General features: G+C 36.7%; 1 protein-coding gene across 1 annotated transcript; it reads left to right on the forward strand.

Moving 5' to 3' along the window:
• The first annotated feature begins 3,243 nt into the window (after window positions 1–3,243).
• On the forward strand, window positions 3,244–11,770 carry LOC121421427 (uncharacterized hydrolase YugF-like). Its single transcript, XM_041616121.1, has 7 exons — window positions 3,244–3,379; window positions 5,068–5,415; window positions 6,198–6,300; window positions 6,951–7,076; window positions 7,431–7,617; window positions 10,019–10,196; window positions 11,396–11,770. The coding sequence occupies exons 2-7, from the start codon at window positions 5,127–5,129 to the stop codon at window positions 11,518–11,520; spliced, it is 1,008 nt and encodes a 335-aa protein (XP_041472055.1). The 5' UTR covers window positions 3,244–3,379; window positions 5,068–5,126; the 3' UTR covers window positions 11,521–11,770.
• The last annotated feature ends 4,427 nt before the right edge of the window (window positions 11,771–16,197 follow it).

Below are 16,197 nucleotides of genomic sequence, written 5' to 3' on the forward strand. Positions count from 1 at the left end.
TGATGAGCATAATTTCTTTTCATCTGTTTCATAGGGTAACTTAAGATTGGAAGATATCATATATCGTGGGACTGGTAAATACTTTACTAACATGAATATCAGTATGTGGGACTAGAGGGAAATTTCAGATCAGATACTTGGTATCTTTGGACGAGTTTTAAATGGTGACGAAATAAAATATCATCATTGGTTTTAACATATTTTATCAATTCAAGTTAAAAAATTATTTGTCCGGGGTCAAATTCAAGGTCAAAGATTACGTCAAAGGTCATGAACTTTTAAATCCCTGCAATACATTATTTGGTGCATGTTTTGGATTCCTCTCTGAATTTCCTTTTGAATGGTACCAGTTTTGTGAACATTGGTCAACACGTTACGACGCAATGGCCATTGAAAGTTGAAGGTCACGCCCATTTTTGTCAAAACAAGGAGATAAGGGCGGGCCTTAGCGCGAGAACCGACGGACCGATTTGACTAATTTTTTTTTGTTTTATTCTGCTTGGGCCATGGGGAATTTTATGAGTACCAAATTACAATGAATTCTGAGAGGGTCGGGTGCAAAATTGCACATTCATTGGGTGAATTGGCATGGAATGACCCTTTCACCTAACTTTGCGCAACTCGAAATATTTTATATGACAGTAGTTGCATAAAATGTACAAGTGAGATGGTAAAAGCTTCATGTGTATTTTACTTATGGATTTGTGGTATATGTTTGCATGTGTGTCTTTTTGCAGGCTGGGTTATGGCTAAATTGTTAGCATTCATTGTTAAATCATGTTTAAAAACAAGTTGTAGGCCTATAAAGATAAGGTTAAACAGAATGATTATTCCATAGAGGATACTTTGGTGTTATATGCTACATGTATGTATCGTGCATGCAAATGTGTGGGTTTGGTTTATGGCAGTATTATTTAACAATCAAGCCTTATTTTTAATTGTGTATTTATGTAAGCATACTGTTCAACAGAAAAAAAATCATGTAGGTGTTAAGTAATGGTTTTGTAGGTATTGTACTTTTTGGAAAATATGGTACATGTAGATATATGATTTTAATGTTCAGGCTGGGGTGTTATCATTTGCTTGATGGTCAGACCATTTTTAATCATGTACAAATGTAAGCTAGATGCATATCATGTTGGGCTAAGCTCTAAACATGACTAATAGTTATCCAAAGGATGCATTTATCATTTCAGCCTAAAGGCCTGGTCACGCCGCCGGGCCGAGCGTTGTTGGAGCGGTCGTGGAGGGGTAGGAAGAGAGGGTCGAATTTCGCACACAAAATTAAAGAAAAATCGAAAACAAAAAAAAAAAAAAACAATCGAAATTGAAAATGGTGAACGGTAGCGAGCAGTGATGATTTTTTTCTCTCCGCTCCACGACCGCTCCAACAACGCTCGGGCAGTGTGACCAGGCCTTAAGGCTTTTCTTATTATGTAGTGAACTTAGAATCATTTTTGAATCATTTTTACTTTTTGATAATCATAAATGGTTTGTTTTGCTGGCAACCAAAGAAGGGACCTTTAAAGGACAAGTCCACCCCAACAAAAAGTTGATTTGAATAAAAAGAGAAAAATCCAAAAACACTGAAAATTTCCTCAAAATTGGATGTAAAATAAGAAAGTTAAGACATTTTAAAGCTTCGCTTAATTTCGCAAAACAGTTATATGCACATCCTTATCAGTATGCAAATGAGGAAACTGATGACATCGTCCACTCACTATTTCTTTTGTGTTTTGTAATGTGACATTGTAATTTTTCTCATTGTCAAGTGAAACAACGATTAACTCCTCACTGAACATGCAAAATTATCATTGTTTAATACTATATGGTTCAGTCAAGTTTGTCCTTATTGTCAAAAATGTAAAAAATGAAATATTGTGGAATTCAAACTGTAAAAAAAATAAAAAGAAATAGTGAGTGAGAGACATCATTGTCTGTCTCATTTACTGAGTTGTGCATATCACTGTTTTTTGACAAATAAGTGCAATTTAAAATGTCATAACTTTATTATTTTACATCCAAGTTTGATGAAATTTTCAGCATTATACTAGTTTTATTGTTCTCTATTCAAATCAACATCTTTCTGGGGTGAACTTGACCTTTAAATGAAGGCTTTCCAAGAAACCCGAGCCAGTCTTCAATTTATTACTTGGGTTTATAAAAAGATAGTATTGAATTTTATACTGGACCCGGTGCTCAAAGATTGGAAGGTTGCTGTTCTCCCGACAAATAAACCATAGCTACCTCCTTAGGATGTTAATCGTATGATTGATAAATAAATCGGATAAAGAACATTGGCTTTTGTTTTGTTGCTTTACAGTTTATAAGTAATTGTGTGTGTGTGATAGGGTGTGGATGTGTGTGTATGCATGCAGGGGCGGAAATCTCTCCCAAAAGGTAGGGGGGACAAGGGGCTGGAAAATTTGACGAGCAAAAAAAAAAGTTATCACCCAAAACTTAAGGTCAATTCCATGAAAATATATTTGACAAGCAAAAAAAAAGGTTTTCATCCCAAAAGTATGGTGTTTTATTTCAATTTTTAATGATGTATTTCTTACTATCATAAAAGGCCAAAAATAGAAGGGGGACATTTGATATTGTGTGGATCAAAAGAGTAGGGGGGACACGTCCCCCTGGGGCCTGGATTTCTGGATTTTGAAGAAGGGGAACAGGCCAGGGTACAAGAGGAGAAGAACTTGAAAAAGAAGAGAAGGAAGATAAGGAGAAGAATGGTGAGGAGACGAAGAGAAGGAGAAAAAAAGAGAGAAGACAGGAAGAAGAGGAAGAAAAGAATGAAAATCTAGAGCAGGAAGAAGGATGGAGAGAATGAGGAGGAGCAAAATAAGAAGGGGGGATCGAGGCCGGAATATATGGACCCGAGACCCCGAAAGAGATATATATATTTGCATTTGCGGTTCAGTCAATTTATCGCCACATACCCCTAAAGACAATGTTCTATATCCATTTTCTTACAACATCCCCAATAAGCAATATTCGATCATTTAAGAATGCATCACGAATTATTGAATGATGTATTTCATATTTATCATCAGAATATATATCATATGTATATATCCTCAATAAAAAAAAAATATCCGCTCGCGAACCATACAGCTGCCACGCCCACCTCCTTCCCTGGGCCATTTGATTACTGTGTACTGCCCTGCGCAGCCGACAAGCCTAGCCAGAACACAAGCACAATACAGCTTGGCGGCAGAAGTCCGGGCGGCCTCGACATGCGGTCGACAGATAAGCAGTACCTCATCGCAGCTGATGTCCGCGAGGTAGCTTTAATTATGAATTATTAGCTCTGGTTTCCTGTTCTGACGTGGGTTTTGAGCATTCATCCCGCCCTTACATTATTCATTGCCAATGTGTGAGTGCTTTCACAGTTTCAGTTAAACTTTAGGGTTAAAATCAAACGGGACTAATCATGTCTGAAATTGTTCAGACTTCAGTCGCAAAAAACTAACCCAGTCCCACACGTGCACATTTAATTGTAAGATATGTTTGTAAAGAAAATCTTGTCTCTTTGTATCCACTTCCATCATAAACATTGATAATTACTACTAATAAATTTCAATAATAAATTAGACTTGAACTGTGCTAATACGACATTCTAGATGAAATTAGAACTACTTTAACTAAGTTTAAGGTATTGAATAAAGGATATTGTTTTTGCCTTTTCACTTCAGATTCAGCCTTAGTTTCAGGGAAGAACTTTACACAGAAATAATGTTTAATATTATCTTCACGTCACTTCAGAAGGCTGTTCCTTAATAGAGGATGAGTGGACAAATTTTACCTTTCCCCGCCCCAAAAAATTTGGGTGTAAATACTGAATGTGGAGGAGGATGTAGCTATTGATTCATGAAAAAGTAGGATGGGGGGTCGGATGTCCGGACACTTTATCTTTTTGAAGCCTTCTTTTTTGTCTGTGGATTACACTAAAAATATGAATTCATTACTTGTAATCATTTTCTATTTTGTTCTTTATAATATTTCTTAACATTTTGTACAAAAAATTGATGAAACTTCGCTGGTAAATTTTTCCAAATGACATTCTAAAATTGATCGTCCGGACACGCAACCCGTCCGGATACACAACAACTGGGTATACTGCAGAGACGGATGGACCATGTACACAGTGGAAAGTTATCAACCGAATCTTGAAAATAATATATGTTGTTTTACATGGAAAAACAAATTAGGCCTAAGAAAGACTGAGTGATAAATGCATCATATGTCTGCTCCGTCTGGACAAATTGTACTTTATCAGGAAGCAAACATAATTCCAAACTTTTGCAAACAATATGTGGGCCAGGTGTGTGACAGAATTTATGACAAAGTCTTCAGTTAATTAAATCTGAAAATAATTAATAAAGATAATTTTTTAAATTAGATAAAATTTTAAAATTCAGAGGAATTCAAAAATGAAATTAAACTTCAAAATCATGCACTTAATTCTGTGTGCATATGAAGTCACACATGTGACCCACTTTTGACCTCTGACTTTGAGTGTATGTATTGGAGACAGCAGAATATATCTCCAAATGATAGCTGACTATTTAAACATCTTAGTGTTATGTAAACTTTGAATTACAAAACCTCAAAAGTTTTTAGATTTATAACTAATTTAGTTGAAGATAGTCATAATTTTGACCAAAAAGGGCCCATGTTTTGAGTTGGAAGTAATTGTTAGCAAGTTGAGAAATTCAACTTGTACTTGAAAGGAGGTTTCTATTCCTCACATGTCTGTGATGTGAGATCCCATTAATCTGATCCCCATCTACCTTTCCCATAATGAAAAAAGATGGATGCTAAAAAAAATATATTCTCATTTTTGTCTTTTGAAATAACCATTGAGATTTGATGATAGTCATACAAATTTTGTTTTGATGTATTTTTTTTATTTTTGATGTGCTTTTATAAGACATGATTTTTATACTTTGTACACAAAGAAATAAATCAGTCTATGGACCACCTGTCCTTGTTTCCTTTCTTTATGAATAGTTGTTTATAGATTAAAATGGAAAATATTTGTTTAAATTTTCAAAATCATAGATTCTACAGAATAAAGTGTGGAAACAACAGTTCAAAGAAACCAGAGAGAAAAAAACAAAATGAGCGGACAATCTCCAAGCCAGAGAGTAGCAAAACCAGACGAGTGTGACTATGCCCTGGTCCAAGATATGGGAGAAGGATTCCGCCGAGGGACGTCCAAGATCTCGGCCATCGGAACATCATTCACGATGGTCTATGGAGAGTGGGTGGCTGCTGGGAGCACAGATGGAGACGAGAGCCCAGTGGTCATCTGCATCCATGGAACACCAGCAACAGAGGGAGCTTTTCGGCCGTTGGGCAGCAGGATAGCAGCTGAGGGGTATAGAGTGTTAGCTGTTAATTTCCCAGGTTTGTTCTAAAAGTTTTTGAAAATCCCCCCCCCCCCCCTCAATTTGCCCCGGATCCCAAATATTCTACATTCCAACAATATCAATCTTAAACTAATCCATCTGATTCTGAGTAGGCCTACATATAGGTGATATATAAAACAATGTCAATTCATACAACATAGCGCTTAATACATTATTTCTAAGAACTTCCAACTACTAATTAAGTCAGCTTTAGCATGGATTGGGCATTCAAGGAATTTCTTCCTAATTTGTATGATTTATCTAAAATCTTCAGGAAAAGAATAGATTTTATGACTTGACTATAATTTTTTGATTGGTGGGATATTAGTGTCTTGATGAATTTCCTATGTAGTACGATTTTGATTTGAATTATCATTTCATTGTACTGTACAGTTTGATACTAAAAAAAAATTGATTCATGTATATTATGAATTTTCACAGAATTTTTATTTTAAAATGGTTATGATATTTGCTTATATATATTCTGTTTTGCTTTACTTCGTTTTATAGATAAATATCAAATACTATACATGCCTGAATTTATTTTATCTGTATAAGTTCATTTTAACTATTTTGATCACATTACTTTGTTCTTCTGTTGAAAATGAAAAATAATGAATTGAATTGAATTGAATGTTAACTGTTTCGTTATGAAAAATTGAGAGTGGAAAAATCATATTAATTAATGTGTAAAATCTGTGCAATCGCAATTCTTGATAAGATTCCATTTTCAATTTCAGTGATCCTGATTGCATATTCTGTGTACACTTTATATTTTAGGTATGGGATACACTGAGATGGACAGCGAAAGACGCTTTGATTTCTCTGTCACCCACAAAGCTGAGCTTGTCAAGGCTTTTATCTTTAAATTAGAGATATCCAGGTAAAGTAATTCCTTAAAAAGCTGTGTGCGCTATGAACGCCTAGCTTAGCCGGGTAATATAGGAGTGCCTTGAGCACCTAACAAGGTGGATATGTGCGCAATATAAATACCCTATATTATTATTATTATTAAATTTTATGTGTTTTCATTTAATATTTATTTGAACAGAGTACCCCATCAGGAGTAAAATACTGTTTTTCTTGTGGACTTCATACGACATACAGTGGTGCTAAAAAGTCGATGAACCCAACCATAAAATTAAGATATTTCAAGTGTTCGAGTTCTGCCATGTTTTAGATTATTAATTGTGAAGTCAGGTGATAAAATATTACATTTAAGAAAGTTTATTTCTCTGGGCTCACTGAACATTGTAGTGTTGTCTCCATTCAACACTCAGCATAAAGGAGTGCATTTTCTGGGGGGGTTCACTCACATTCTAGCACCACTGTAAAACAAAACACATTGCATGTTCAGACATAGAAATTGAAGTAGAGTAATACTTGTATGAAATGAAGAACCCACAAGGGTAGAACAGTTCTATAACGGAAGTGGCTACTCAGTAAATAAAATATTTTTTATTGATATTATTGTAAATTATCAAATTTAGTGATAATTCAATTCTCATCTCTCTCATTTCTTCATCTTCAAAGGGTAACAATGCTGATAGGTCATTCCACTGGAGGTCAGGTCATAGGTCATTTGGCTGCTGATCGGGATTTAGAGAACATCGTCCAATCAGTGTGCTTCCTGTGCAGCACAGGCGTACAGCCTTATGGGTAAGTATTTTTACGTGAATTTCGCCCTTCTGGGACCTCCTGTATATGGAAGTGAACCTGTAATACATGAACAAAGACAAGAATTACAGTTTTCATGAGCAGATGGAATTATTCAAGGTGGTCTTTACAGACAAACTGCATATGATCTGTGTATAAAACATGAATTCCTGGCAGAAATACTGACAATTGGGAGTACCTTGAGTAGTCTTTTTGTAGAGTGGATATGAGTTTTGTAAAATCACAAGTTTTTGATATATATTCATTTTCACATAGATCTGTATTTTTCAGTGTATTTTTTTGTTTCTGACATGTCTAATACTGGTTTCCCCTTACCTGTATTTCTCTTAATTTCAGCTCTCAGAGATACAGCATGGTCCCCTACTTACCCTACCTGCTCTACAGAGCCATATACCTTCCAGTTCTTGGTCCAGTCCTCATGTACCTGGCCTCGATGGTAGTCCACAGGTTGGGATTCCGGGCCAAGACCCCTGAAGCCGGAGTCATGAGCATCTATGAAGGCCATCAGATGAGATTTGATGTGGTGAGGAGTTGACAAATTATTTCTGACTTTCATGAACCATACTAGACAATAAATGGTGACCAAAACCTTAAGTACCTGGCTTCAATGGTAGTCCATAGGTCGGGATTCTGGGCCAAGACCCCTTAAGCTGGAGTTGTGAGCATCAATGAAGGTCATCAGATGAGATTTGATGTGGTGAGGAGTAGAACTAAATTATTCCTCATTTCTGTTAACTCATACAAGACAATAGATTCTGTTAAGTAAATCCTCAAGTACCAGGCCTCGATTATAGTCTATAGGTCAGGGTTCCGGGGCAAGACTCCTGAAGCCGGAGTCATGAACATCTATGAAGTCCATCAGATGAGATTTGATGTGGTGAGGACTGAAGAAAATTAAATCTGAATTCTCTAAACCCATATTCTTCAACCAATTAATTATTTAATGGTAACTGGAAGTACCTGGCCTTGATGGTAGTCCATAGATTGAGTTCAGACAAAGACTCCTAAGGCTAAGAGATTTAGATACCGTTGATTCCAGATGCACATTTCCAGTTTAGATTACTGGTAGCCATAGAAGCATAGTAGCAATCAACCTCAAGGTTAAGACCGGATATCTACAGGAGAAATGCTATTCATCCATATCCTGATGTGATGTGATGTGAATACTGGGGTAATGCGCTCTACGAAGGCCACGGATGAGATTTGATGAACTGTTTTTTAAAGGACAAGTCCACCCCAACAAAAACTTGATTTGAATAAAAAGAGAAAAATTCAACAAGCATAACACTGAAAATTTCATCAAAATCGGATGTAAAATAAAAAAGTTATGGCATTTTAAAGTTTCGCTTATTTTCAACAAAATAGTTATATGAACGAGCCAGTTACATCCAAATGAGAGAGTTGATGACATCACTCACTCACTATTTCTTTTGTATTTTATTATATGAAATATTGTTATTTTCTCGTCATTGTCATGTGAAATGAAGTTTCATTCCTCCATGAACACGTGGAATTCCATTATGTTAACATTTTGTGCTTCAGGCAAGGAGGTCCTAATCGTCAAATTCGTAAAAATTGAAATATTGTATAATTCAAACAATAAAAAACAAGAAATAGTGAGTGAGTGACATCATCGACTCTCTCATTTGGATGTAACTGGCTCGTTCATATAACTATTTTGTTGAAAATAAGCGAAACTTTGAAATGTCATAGCTTTCTTATTTTACATCCGATTTTGATGAAATTTTCAGCATTGTGCTTGTCTGATTTTTCTCTATTGATTCAAATCAACATTTTTCTGAGGTGGACTTGACCTTTAACCAAATTTTAGATCTGACAAGGCCTAAAATACTAGGTAGACATATTGAAAATTAGACTAGTGGGCATTAGATTAAATGGCACATAGACCAAGTAAGAGTTAGATCAAATCCATCTAGACCAGATGGTAATCAGACCAAATCGATTGTATTATAGACCAAGACAGTGGGCGATTTCAAGTTCGGTGTTGGCCTTGGTGTTGGTGTTAGTGTTGAAATTTTGATTGCTTCCCCTAGCTCCAAAACTTATTCATAGTTTGTAAAACTGATCCAGATCACATTATTAACATCTCAAAAACTAGTGAGTGACTTTTCGGGACCATCCTCATTTTATGTTTGGTGTTATAATCGTGTAAAAATTGACCCAACACCAACACCAAAAGGTCAACACTGAACTTGAAATCACCCAATGGGCTTAGCCATGAGTGTATTGAGACATTTTAGAATTCAACCATCTGCTTGTAGACCAAAAGTCTTTCAATTTATCACAAGTCAACTTCTCAATTTAAATCAGAATTACATCTCTTCTGTCTTCATCTTCCCCCACCCTCTTTCCCTACTCTATTGTATACCCCTTTCCCCTGATCTCTACACTCCGGGCTCCGTAACACAAAGGTTTGCGATGGATTGCAAATATGAAAGAACTGCACTGATTGGTCCCTGGTCAGTATTTTAAACTAAATGCGCGTGTAACATTGATATTGATTGGTCAGTTCATTAAGCGATTGATCGCTAATCTTTGTGTTACGGAGCCCTGGTCACCCTTTCCTTAATCTGTCAAGTTACCCAAAGTTTTTGCATTTTTATTTGTAATGTTCGATTGCTATACCATGTTATCATTTTATTGTTATATTTTGTATATCCAATACAATGCTGCGATATGTGGATATTCTAATAAAACCTTCAAACTTTAGGTTTAAAAATCTATTGAATCTTGTTCATTACAAATTTGCAATTTGCATTTGCTTCTTGCATCAACAAGTTTAAATGAATTTGGTTTGAAATTGGTCTATCACTTGCAAATTTACATCTGAAATTGATGTAGCTGATTGCAAATATCTTCTTGCAACACCCCTTTAGTGTATCTTGCTTCATATTTTTGTCCAGTTTGCCAATGATTTGACCAGACTAGGAGAAAGGCAGATACCGGTATTGTTATTCTACGGCTTGAGGGACAGGATAGTCGAGCCGGAGTCCATTCCAGAAATCATCACTTTACTGGATATCCCAGAGAGCAACGTGAAGAAGTTCAATGATGAAGATGAACCCAATATAACATTCCATGGTAGGAAATTCATTTTGCAAAGATTCTTTTTTTGGTGACATGACGATTGCTCCAGCGGCAATTGCTCCTTGCTTTATTTCATCTAAGATAAAGGTTTTTTTTCTTTGGGATGTGACAAACTTGGCTCGGCCGGGCACACTGCATATGGCTTTGACTTAATTAGAACTTGATCCCGATTCTTAAAGACTTAAACTATGGTATCTATGCAATTATGATAGTAACTGACAGGGCTCAGCAACCAATAAAAATCAAGGCCTACATGTACATGGTAGGACAAGTTTAAAGATTAATTCCACTTCTGGTAACGATCTCAAAATGACTTTTTACAGAATCTAATACGGTATAATGACCACCCAAGTGTTTGTTTGTATGAATAAAATATATGTGCCAAAGGATTCTGGAAGAAATTGTGTAATTGCTGAGAAATAAGCAAAATAAGCGTGGATTCGGTCCCTTCCATCGGGTCTTTATTCCAGCAATAATAATACACTGTCCCACGTGTGCCTATCTGCGTTGGTGATCTTCAGTGTGAACATTTTTCAGCGTAGATTTCAAGATTTCACGAAGTTTAGTTTATGTAACTGTACCAGATCTAGATCCTTGATGATAAACTGACAATTAAGCCTGATATTACAGACTTTCTCATGAAATCAGTGTTTACTGCAACTACTGGCATTTTTCTTTAACCCTATTGAAATATTCAACTGTCCATGCACTTACACAACAACAAAGTGCCTATTTTTAGTGATAATTGCTGATCTGCAGATACTGAGAGGCAAATAAGTTTGTATACAACTTTATGTCTACTTTCAAGATATCACCCTAAAGGTAGTTAATTCGACAAATTCACCATAATTTAAGTCCTTTTGAAACAAGACACTTGTTGACTTATACATGTATGCAAATATGACCTTGCGTGTATAAAAGTGTGAAGGAGTTTGATGATGAAGATATGCCTAATATGGCATTCCATGGTGAAAATATATTTTGCAGAGATTGCCTTTTTTTGGGGGGTGTGGCTTTAATAAATTGGACTATGTAGACTAGCCCTGACTTAGAACTGTTGGACTTCTATTAGGTTGATATGTGAATAACTGACTGTAATTGTGCCTTGTAGGGTAAATCTGATAAGGGAGTGGACAAGAAATTTTTTTTTTCATTTGGCCTTACATCTTTATAACTTCTTTTTTTTGCTGCAGGTGATTCAGTAAGACGAGTGGTGTGCTTCAAGACGGGAACCCATCGGCTCCACTTCAAGAAAACTGAACTGGTTCTAGAAGAGATTTTCTCCTTTCTCAGAGCTCTCAGCCAAAAATCTAGATGAGAAAAATATGTCTGTGGCCTGCTTCATTAAATCACTCTAAGTCTTAAGTTGATGGGCATCCCGCAGAAACTTCTTAATTCTACATCATGCACTTTAGTGGATTGTTGAAGCTCAATTTATTATACTTTCGGATGTTCTTGAACGCAAGCAGTCTTCGTATTCAGATCCTAATTGTGTCTCCTCTTAAAGCGACCTTTCATTGATAAATCATGGGGAAATCAAAAGCTAATCTCAGAACAGAGAAGGGATTCCACTCGGCTGCATGCCTGGGGGTGTTATGTAATAGACGCCGGCATGTCTTGGCAGTCTATAGGAGAGCAATAGTTAATAGACTAACCTCCCAGAAGTAATCTGCATGTTTTCACTTTGAAACATGTAACTTCAGAGGTTATTTATTTTGGTTTAGCAATCAAGAGACCTGCTATGAGTCTATGAATTGGGATTGTTGGAAATTGGAAATGCGATATTCCGAAGTAAATAACAATCACGAGTTCGGTCAAATTTGTGCTGTCCGAACTTCTATCGCATTAGTCCAACGGCACTCATGATGGACGAATTATATTATGCAAGTCAATGGGCCTTTTGCAAATTTTGTATGATTCAATTTCCCATGATTTGTCAGTGGCTGGGCCCTTTAAGGTTTGCTTGATCATGGCCTGGTGAGACAGCTTTGAAGCTTGTATTTCACTGATTCAGACTTCCAATGCTTATCCAATCCATCCTCGGAGCTGTGGACATCGGGTACATCGCTGACTCAACCAGATTTTGAATCAGGTTTAGGCCTCAACTACAGGGGTGGCCGATTCACCTCGCACTCACAGAGATCACCCTCACCCCTCTTTCACTTTACTCTGTTCGGTGCGGTTTATTTCCAATTGGTCTAATGCCAGTAAATCTAATTACCAGCTTGTCTTCTATCATTTGGTCTATCATCAATTCTTTCACTATCTACATGGTCTAATTGCCATATCGTCCACTCACCATTTCGTCCAATAACCAGTTGGTCCTATAGCCATTTAGTCCTTAAACCATTTGGTCTAATTGGTGTTAATTGGGCGAAATAAATGAAAAGAAAATGGGTGTTACACCAACTGGTTATTACACGAAATGGTCTTAGATGAACTGTTTATTCAATGAAGTGATTATTGGACCAAATGGTTATTAGACCAAATGATTGTTAGATGAAATGTTGACGGGACGGGATGGCATTAAAAAATAAAATGAAGGTAGACCATGTGATGATTGGACGAGTTGGCAATAGACGAATCGGCAGTTTACCGTTCAGTGCATCCTCCCCCCTCAACCCAGCCCCCCTACTTTCCTCCGCTACTTACGTCTTTCATGCCTTCTCCAGTTGTCCCCCTCCTCTCTGACATGCCACCTCGAACCCAAGCGGCCTACTCAAAATGTGATCAATATCCCTGCTCAACATATGTCCATACCAAAATACTCGGTTCCACCTTCTCCTCCAACATCTGCATCATGGTGATTTCTTATGTTTTTCAGTGACTGACCTTGTGATATATGGTTCATAATACTTTACAGCAACTGCTGTGCAGCTGAACATTCGAGAAGGTATCCTAAGAAAGTTCTTATAGGAGACACTACATCTGTGAGTTATGCTAACTCACACCATTGAAAGTTTGAAAATAATTTGAAACCGACCAATGGAATGTCATTCTAAATAACATATAGAATTGGTTGGTATGGAGTAGGTTTCAATATGTGACCGTTTAATTCATTCTTTAGCAGACATATTGGCCCAAATTCACAATAGTCATTTTGAAAACAGTCAGTTGAACCCATGGTTTATGCAGATTTCATGTTAAAATTACGCTTAATTTACCGCATATAACAAAAATTCCAATACTGGTGTGTGCTATTGTCACAGAGTGCCAAATTGACACGTAAAGCCATGGTTAAGTACCCTGTTTTATTCATTGGTGCACTGTTTTGAACAGAGGACTCATTAATTGAAAACAGTGGAATTAAAAAATGAAATAGCATACACAAGCATGGCAACAGGCGTCAATTGGGCGCAAAGTGACAAAAGCGCCCATCAGTACTGGACATTTTTTATTAAAAAGTAAGGTAATTTTTCACATGAAATGCATAAACCATGGGTTCAAAACCACCTTGTGAATTCGGACCTTTGGATAATCTATGTATTAAATAGTTACATTTCTAATAGTTTAATGAAACGCACACCATAGGTATATACAACAAAATGTTATCAAGATTTTTTTAAATGTCTTTACTTCCCATTTGCAGTGTAGAAACTTGCTTTCTATCCCCTTTATTTTCTCACATTGTACAATACGATACATAAACATGACAATAAAAAAAAACACATGAAAAGGCATTTTACATGAATGTGCATAACCCTAATGATAATAGAGCGAACTGATTAACTTATTCATGATGATGTTAAAGATATACAGACAGCATTATAAAACACCTGTCTCATATATTTTGGTAGCCACATGGTCTAATATACATGTATATGCTTGTCAAATAAGGTCAGAATGATTGTACCATTTAGTATGTCGGCTAGGTTATATGATTGTAAGTCATATGGCACTATTGAATATGTCGAAGTCGACTCTCTTAAGAACTTCATAATTATACACTGCCACTCCAATTAAAAGCTTTTATTATTGTCAATGTGTTCAGAGAGTAAATTATTTATGTAATCTTATACCTTGCAAGACCATTCTTAATGACGGCTTCATAAGCCATTTGAATTGTGAATCTTTACCAGTACTATTTAAAAAAGAAGTAATTATATGCATATATTGTTTGAACAAAGATTTTACTGTATAATTGCAATTTATTGTGTATGTTTGTGTGTCACATTTGTATAATTCATCAGCTTACTGCGAGAAGGGACTTGGAGGTAATTTTTACAATTACTTCTTTATTATGTACTTTTTAATTTGCTGATATTTCGAGTTTTGATTAAAAATATTTTCATTTCATTGGATAGCTTATGATAGACTTTCAATTTTTGAAATATGAAGAATCATATAAACCACACTATGGGGGTGTTGCAAGAAAATATTTGCGATCGATTGCAAATAATCTCTCGCAATTTTACAACTGATAGATCGACGTTAGCTGTAGCAAATCAGATTGAACTTGTTTCAAGGAGCAGATTAGCAATCGATAACTAATTTGCAATTAACTGCAAGACATATGATTGATTTAGGGACCAAAAATTGACTTGCAACTGATCGCAAGTTTCTTGCAACACCCCATACATGTAGGTCCCTTGCGGAAAGCTGAAGAACTTGGAGGTGTAAAAAAATGGTACCTGGTAGGATGCAAAAGCCTGTGTGGTAGTATGACTAGCAATTAAATTTTGGAATCTATTATTGGAATGTTCCCCAGGGAATGGTGAGTGTGCAGGCAAGTCGGGATCCAATCTTGTGCTTGGTATCATTTTGATGTTACCATTATTACAATCCTCTGTATCGCAATAAGTTACAATGATAATACCCTTAAACATTGAATAGGAGGCAACAAGGTCTAATTTTTTTCAAACACTTGAAGTGTTTGAGATTTTATTAAACAAAATTTGAGAATTGAATAGGACAATGATCAAAGTGCCTAGTGCAACATGATAAATGTAAATCTGGCCCCACTTATATGCTTTTCACACTACTTTTTGTCCTAAATTGGTGGGGCTAAGGGGGGGTCTTAGCCCCACCAATTTCCCGGGGTTAAGCTTAGCCCACTTCGTTTTCACACTACGTTTTAGCAAAGTGGGCTAGCACGGTAAATAGTACGGTACTATCTGGCCCTGCAAAAAAGCAGGGTTAGCCGGCTTATTGTGGTGCTAGCACCACAATTGCGGTGCTAAGAGATGCAGTGTGAAAACAAAACAGGGCTAAGGAGAGTGGGGCTAAGCATTAACCAATCACAGAAGTCGAATTTGCACGTTAATCACGCTCTGTGTGGTAAAACCATCAGTATTCATGAGCTGAGGGATAGTCCGGGGTTAAGGCATTAACCACGGTTGAGCAGATAGTATGGGGTTAAGAAAGACAGTGTGAATCGAAAAAAAGATAGTATGGGGTTAAGGAAATGCAATGTGAAAAGCATATTAGTGATGAACGGTGATGACGATGACAATGAATGTGATAATGATAACAATGTTTAATGGTGATGATAGTGGTGGTGACGGTGAGATGATGGTGATGATGGTGATGGTGATGGTGGTGATGATGATGATGGTGGTGGTGGTGATGATGATGATGGTGGTGGTGATGATGATGATGATGGTGATGATGATGATGGTGGTGGTGATGATGATGGTGGTGGTGGTGATGATGATGGTGGTGATGACGATATTGGTGATGACGACGATATTGGTGATGATGATGATAGTGGTGATGATGATGGTGGTGATGATGATGGTGGTGATGATGATGATATTGGTGATGATGATGATAGTGGTGATGATGATGATGGTGATGATGATGGTGGTGATGATGATGATGATGGTGGTGGTGGTGATGATGATGATGGTGGTGGTGATGATGATGGTGGTGGTGGTGATGATGATGATGGTGGTGATGATGATGGTGGTGATGATGGTGGTGATGATGATGGTGATGATGGTGGTGGTGATGATGATGATGGTGGTGATGATGGTGGTGATGATGATGATGATGA

This window comes from Lytechinus variegatus, chromosome 9, assembly GCF_018143015.1.
Source record: "Lytechinus variegatus isolate NC3 chromosome 9, Lvar_3.0, whole genome shotgun sequence".
NCBI classification, from domain to species: domain Eukaryota; kingdom Metazoa; phylum Echinodermata; class Echinoidea; order Temnopleuroida; family Toxopneustidae; genus Lytechinus; species Lytechinus variegatus.

Coding starts and splice junctions, on each gene's coding strand:
- LOC121421427 (XM_041616121.1), top strand. CDS start 5,127: ATGAGCGGACAATCTCCAAGCCAGAGAGTAGCAAAACCAGACGAGTGT. Junction 5,416..6,197: donor GTTAGCTGTTAATTTCCCAG/GTTTGTTCTAAA, acceptor TTTATATTTTAG/GTATGGGATACACTGAGATG. Junction 10,197..11,395: donor ACCCAATATAACATTCCATG/GTAGGAAATTCA, acceptor TTTTTGCTGCAG/GTGATTCAGTAAGACGAGTG.